The sequence below is a fragment of the Anoplolepis gracilipes genome, chromosome 1 (genome assembly GCF_047496725.1).
Source record: "Anoplolepis gracilipes chromosome 1, ASM4749672v1, whole genome shotgun sequence".
NCBI classification, from domain to species: Eukaryota; Metazoa; Arthropoda; class Insecta; order Hymenoptera; family Formicidae; genus Anoplolepis; species Anoplolepis gracilipes.
The window spans coordinates 22687570-22694992 of NC_132970.1; the positions used below are offsets into that span (position 1 = coordinate 22687570).

General features: G+C 28.5%; 1 protein-coding gene across 1 annotated transcript; it reads left to right on the forward strand.

The window, feature by feature from the left end:
- LOC140666525 (importin-4) lies at positions 1 to 5999 on the forward strand. Its single transcript, XM_072893799.1, has 15 exons — positions 1 to 197; positions 556 to 642; positions 721 to 828; positions 1153 to 1305; positions 1445 to 1630; positions 1706 to 2003; positions 2086 to 2240; positions 2593 to 3190; positions 3268 to 3503; positions 3578 to 3777; positions 3863 to 4203; positions 4332 to 4507; positions 4585 to 4796; positions 5217 to 5536; positions 5784 to 5999. The coding sequence occupies exons 1-15, from the start codon at positions 144 to 146 to the stop codon at positions 5906 to 5908; spliced, it is 3249 nt and encodes a 1082-aa protein (XP_072749900.1). The 5' UTR covers positions 1 to 143; the 3' UTR covers positions 5909 to 5999.
- The last annotated feature ends 1424 nt before the right edge of the window (positions 6000 to 7423 follow it).

A 7423-nucleotide genomic window follows, 5' to 3' on the forward strand; every position in this document is an offset into this window, starting at 1 on the left:
AACAGGTCCTAACCCTAACTCCTAACCATAATGTTCTCCAAAGATCTGTATTGGTCTGGATGGCGGCGGTGAACGATAGCCGGATTATTCTTCGTCCGCGTATATTGTTAAGTAAATTTTTCTCTTTTGACTAAAATAGAGAAATGGAGCGCATATTGTTGAATCTGCTCGTGCCTGACAGTGCTGTAATACAAGAGGTTCGTGAGTCTTTATTCTCAGCAAAAATTTGTCAAATCGATCAGACGTAGTATCGATGAAAACACGTGTTTCGTTCCGTTTGAATTGTTTTTAAACAGAAAATTTGAATTTATTGAAAAATTATTTAATATTCACTAAATCTTCCCTCTCGCATGCATGTACAAAATTCTCTTCTCAATCTGATTGTACTATTCGCTATTAAATAATTTCTATACACTTTTGTACATCTTTTATATTTTAGTATAATTATTATTTGAATTATATTGTGTATGTGTGTATGCAATTAGACATTAAACAGTTTTTTATAATGATAATTACTTATTGTCATTTTACAAAATAATCTATATATTATTTCAGGCAACTAAGGAACTTAAAAAGGTTCTTCAGAATCCAGACAATATAACAACTTTGTGCCAACTTATAGTGACCTCACCAAATCCAGAGGTTTGTTTTAACAAACTTAAATTGATTTTTGTATATTCTTTCCTTTTGATAGATATGTGATAGAAAATATATGTTTAGGTAAGACAGTATGCAGCTGTTGTTCTTAGGAGACGTTATGCTAAAGGAAAGAACTGGATGAAATTACCTGAACATATACGTAATGAAATTAAAAAAATTATTTTACAGGTAAGAAATTTTATATAATATACATATATTGTATCTCAGTGATTTATTAATATAAATTTTTCTATTATTAATAAGATTATTTAAGAATATTTTTAGATATTTCTAGTTTATTTCTAGGTATATATTTTTTAGGTTTTTTAAATTATTTTATAAAGGCAATAAATTACAGTTGAATACAAGTATTTAAATTTTTTTTATATCGTTTTTATATATTAGAAAGCAAAAATAAAGATAAGAAAATTTAGAATCATATAATGTAATTTTTCTAATTATATAATTATTTTAATTAATTTTTTTCTAATATATCTATTATATTTTTTTCAGGCTTTAGGGAATGAATCAATGAAGTCTGTTAGAACTAGTACAGCTCAGTTAATAGGTGTTATTGTTAGGCTGGAATTACCTACAAATAGTTGGCCAGAAGTTATACATTATGTACAACAATTAGTCACTAGTGATAATATGGTAATGAAAGAGGTAAATAAAATGTTAATTTTTATCAAAATTATGTAAAGTATATAATATAAAAGGAAAGTATATGTTAATAAAGGTAAACCATTTTAGACTGATATTTCAGTTTGCTAATTATTTTATGATATTAAAATTTTTTTTCTAGCTAGGGCTCCATACTTTGGCAGTTATGACAGATGTTACGCCAGATGCCTACACTTTACATGCTAGATCTCTGGCGCTACTTCTTGCTGAGACATTGAATAATCTTGAGAATCTGGAACAGCCAATTGCTGTTTATATTGTGAACACACTGCGACATCTTGTTCCTGTAATTAAACATGATGAAGCTGTTAGTATTATACGATAAGCTATTATTTTAAATCCTGGTGTTGCAAAATGTTAAAGAATATATGTTCAATTTTAGATCATAAACATTTATATTAATATAATGCCTCGTGTAATGGTAACAATTCAAGCTCTAACTGAAGCATACCACGAAGACATGGCTATCCAATGCTTTGAGTTGCTGGACGAATTGTGTGAGAATGTGATTGCTGTGATAACACCTCATGTCAAATCTCTCGTCAACATGTGCCTTGCAATCATTGCTAATGAATCTCTAGAATATCTTATAAAAGTTAGGGCAATTAGTTTTATTGGTTGGTTAGCAAGGATAAAGAAAAAAGCTCTTGTGAAGCATAAATTAGTGGAACCTATCGTCGGTAGGCGATCTTGATATTTGAATTATTATCATCTATTTAGCATATGTTAGCAGAGATGTTTAATTATTTATTTTATTTACAGATATGTTGTTCGTAGTTATGATGACTCGGCCAGATAATGATAGTGATGACGATTATATAAATACAGAAAGCGAAAATACTGTCTTAACGAGTAGTACTCAAACCTTAGACTTGCTAGCGTTACACTTGCCGCCAGAGAAATTACTTCCACATTTGGTAAGCTTCAAAGTGTAGTTTATTATTATATATTATAACAATGGAAATTTTTGTGATTACATGTTTGATAACGATAATGTACATGTTATATTTTTAATTTTATTTAAAATATTATAAATAAAATTATATGTATAGCTTTGAAAATTATAATTTATAAAATTGTTATGTAACATTTTGATATCATTCAACTCTATTAATATTGATCAGATATTTTTTAAATCCATTTCTCATTCATAAATTATTGATTCTGAAAATAATATTGATTATTGTTTTTTATTTTTAGTGATTAATATTTTCCATTATTTTCGTGAAATTAAATTTTCTTTAAAATAAAGAGATATAAATCTTACAGTTACGACACATCGAACCCGGACTTCAAAGCACAGATATATACATGAAAAAGGCGTCATATGTAGCGATAGCTATTTTAGCGGAAGGTTGCGCCGAGTATATTCGTTCACACTATCTTGAATTCTTCCTACGATGCATCTGTCAAGGAATTACAGACTCCTCACCTATAGTGCGCAACGCTGCACTTTACGCTTTAGGACAATTTTCCGAACATTTGCAGCCAGAGATTTCGCAATACTCGTCCGAATTGTTACCAGTATTGTTCGAATACCTAAATCAAGTCTGTTTGTATATCAAACAAGAGAAAAAAGAACCACATGCGATCGGCCGTATGTTTTACGCTCTTGAGATGTTCTGCGAGAATTTGCACGAGAGCATCCTGCCATATTTACCCAAGCTCATGGAGAGACTATTCAATATCTTGAATGCGGATACGTCGGCGAACGTGAAAGAATTCACTCTAAGTGCCGTCGGTGCCGCCGCCTGTGCCAGCAAAGAGCATATGCTACCGTATTTTGAAACTATCATCAACATTCTCAAAAATTACCTTACCATGGAATCGACTGAAGAAAACATGTGTCTTAAAGTTCAAGCAGTTGGTTAGTGAAAAAGATGATCAATTATTTAATTATTTATTTAATAAAATTATATTTATATTATATACCCATTATTTCAGATACTCTCGGAGTAATTGCTAGGTCGATAGGTGAAAAGCACTTTGCGCCATTATCGGCTACCTTTCTCGATCTCGGAATAAAATTGCTAAGAGGAACAGACGATCCAGACGTGCGGAAATCTCTTTATGGACTGTTCGCCGCTATCAGCACAGTAGTGAAAAAGGACATGGCTGTAATTTTACCCGAACTTGTCGAATATATGATAATGAGTATAAGGAGTTCAGATGGAATTTTGGTAAATATCGTGCAAATTATAATATGCGAGAATATTACGATAAAAATTATATAATGTAATTAATATTATTGCAGATGCACTTCAAAGATGAAGCTAATACGCTTGCAGTTTACGATGATTTTAGCGACACCGAGAATGAAGAAGAGGAAGACATTGACCACACTGATAACGAAGAGGAAGATGAGGAAGTCGAAGGTTATAGTGTTGAAAATTCCTATATGGAAGAGAAAGAGGAAAGCGTAATGGCCCTGAAAGAAATCGCCGAATACACAGAGTAAGTCTCCCAGTTTTTGAAAACTTTAGCTTTAGTTAATTGGATAATCAGTTATACTTAACAAGAATATTGTTACATTTTACAGAGAAGCGTTCATGCCGTATCTCGAAAGATGTTTTGAAGAGATATTTAAATTGATTAATTACCCTCAAGAAGATATACGTAAAGCGAGCATAGAGGCTTTGTTACAATTCTGTCTTAATTTCTCGAAAATCAATACCGATGAAGGTAGAAAAGCACTGTTAAAGGCTCTTTCCATGTTTATCCCGAAATTGTCGGAACTGATAAGATTAGATGAAGAAACGACGGTCGCCATTTGCGGTTTAGAAGCGTATCTGAAACTTTTAAAAGATATCAAATTAGATGTTATTCATGGTGCAGGTCACAAAGAAGCAATAGTAAATTGCGTAATTGATGTGCTAACAGGTACTTACGATCTATATTTATATTACGATATATATTGTGTTTATATTATACGATCTATATTTATATATTTAGATTTTGATAAATTAATAATTAATGCATACAATCTTGAATTATAACTTTTAACGCAGGCAAAACAGCATGTCAAGATGAAGAAGAAGTCGAGGGTGCTGATACTGAAGCAGAACAAGACGAATTATTAGTAGAATGTGCGGGAACTACATTGTCTAGTTTAGGAAAAGTGATTTCGCCAGAAGATTTTGCGCTCTACTTTCAGACTGCGTTGCCTCTTCTTCTAAAAAGACTAGTATTATTATTATTGATTTCTCTGCCTTTTCCAAAAATTCACAATTTCGATGTTTCAACTGAGCTAATTGTTTTCAGAAAATGGACAATTCCGAAGCACAGAGATCTTTCGCTGTTGGTACAATCGCGGAATGTTTCCCAGGACTGAAGCATATGACAGCTATGTTTCTCCAACAATTACTTTCGATTCTTTTACAAATTGCAGCCCAAGATCCTTGTTGCGAAGTTCGTAGTAATAGTTTCTTTGGAATTGGAGAACTAGTTTTTTATGGAAAGGAAGCAGTTTATCCGTATCCTTTTTAGCTAATATTTAATAATTGAGTATATATTATAATTTAAAATATATATATTTATTACATTTAAATATAATAACATATATATATACGTTTATATTAAATTGGATAATTATTTGATATTTAACAATATTTTTTTATATTCAAAATTCTAGTGACAGTATTTTGAAAAGAAGTATCAGAAAAGTTATCAAATTTCTTTTTCTAGTTATTTAATTTTTTTTTTTTTCTATAATTAAAATCTCAAAAACATTAAGGAGAGAGAAAACATATACAAAATATTATTCTACACAATTTTATAGACAATTTTATATTGCGCGCAATTCAAAAATTTTTTATAATTATTACATAGTATATTTTTATGGAACTAATTACACGAGTATAATTTTGTTATGGTCCTCAACAATCATGATACAGACACTATCCTCAGATTCTAGCAAGTCTGTCGTGTGCCATTGCAAAAGAGACAGATCCGGCCGCACGTGATAATATGGTCGGAGCGATTGCGCGACTTATTATCACAAATTATTCAAGTTTGCCGCTTGAGCAAGTATTTCCAGTTTTTGTTCAACAGTTACCTTTAAAGGCAGATTTTCAAGAGTATAAAGCTGTATTCAGAAGTATTCTTGTATTGTATCAAGCCGGACTTGCTGTCCTACAGTCTCATATTCGTACATTGTTGAAAGTTGCAATTGTCATATTACATGAAGATGTTACACACATGGCTATAGACGAGGGTGAGTTTATACAACAATAATAAATATTTAAAAAATATTTTTTTTTAATTTATGGAAAACTTTTATATCTTTCAACTTGTATATTTAAATAGATTACACAAAATCTAGTATGAATGCATTTTTTCCATGTAATTTTTAAAAAATTATTTATTTATTGAGTATCTTTTAGCTTTCAATTTATAAGAATTTTGTAAAAACATGACTAGTAAATCGCTGTTTTTTACTGAATTATAATATTTCTTTGCAGAAACACAAAATCTCATCATGGAATTCATCAAATCCACTCAACGAGATTTTGTAAACGACTGGAATGCAGTTTATACAGAACTGCCGCCAGAAGTTGTCGCAAAAATTCAACGCATGTTTTCTTAATTTAAATGATTAATATTGAATTATACAATTTAAGATTCTTTATGTTAAGAGTCTTCATGTAATTAATTTATTAAATATCGATTTTCAATGACTCTTTTCGCATCTCATCTTATATCATTGTTTTCTTTGTAATTTTTTTTTTTTTCAAAAATATATGATAAACAAAATACGAAACGGATATAAATAATAATTGCAATTGATTAAATGCATGTTTCTATCTATTTTATAGATAAATATTTATTATTTTTTCCTTTTTTTTTTCTTCTGTTTACTACTCATTTCTACTTTAGTTTTCTATGTTTAAATAAAGAATTTTTATGGCTTTATATAAAAAATTTTAGCCTGTTTCGTGATTTTCTAACATTTTCAACAAATGAAATAATTTATGTTCTATCTTAATTAAGTATGCAATTTGTTATTTTTATTAAAAAATACATCAAAACAGTCTTCAGATTATGAATAACTAGAATAGAAACTTGATTGTAACAATACGAAAGAAATTGAAATCTTTCAGAAAAATTGAGAAAATATTTGAATTTGAATTTACATAAAATAAAAATCTCATAAGTTTTCTGATGTTAGATTTCTTGAATTTTTGTTTAAGGAATTTTCAAATTTATATGTACACTAAATATATATATATATATATATGAACTAATATAAAAAATTATATATATATTTTATATATATATATATATATATATAATATTATACATATATATATATATATATATATATATATATATATATAGAGAGAGAGAGAGAGAGAGAGAGAGAGAAAGGGAAAAGTAGGTAGGTAGATAGATAAAACTTAAACTTATTTGTTATTGCTGCTAATGAACGGATTATCATCTTCGTATGCGTTGTATCTTCTTTCTTTTTGTTAGTAACCAAAAACATAGTCATTTTACATATATAGATATTAAAAATAAATGTGTACTAATATGTGTACTAATAAAAGCTTTGTATTATATGCTTTTTATAAATGTTATGAATTTTTTTCGCTCGCACATGTCCAGTAAATCACATTTTTTTACACGATCTATTAAAATTAGCTTTTTCATTATAATTAAGCCTTATTTATTTTAAATAAATAGCATTATATATATATATATATATATATATTTAGAAAATGCTATTCAAAAATAAATAAGGATTAATTACATATATATACATATATATTTAGAAAATGCTATTTATTTAAAATAAATAAGTTAATTTATTAATTATAATAAAAAATCAAATTTTAATAGATCGTGTAAAAAAATTGATTAGTATGTATATATAATATTTATATTTATTTATTTATTTATTTCTATTGTTAATAGCTCTGCGAAAATAATATTTTATAGATAATAAGTTTTTCTTTTTCTTTCTCTGACAGTATATCAGTGCATTCGAATGCATCAACGCAGCGCGTGAAAGAGATAAAATAAAATTCCTAATGGGCATCCAGGATTTCCGTACGATGATTGATATCAAACATGATATCTATCGTTATTTTATCAAAAGCAG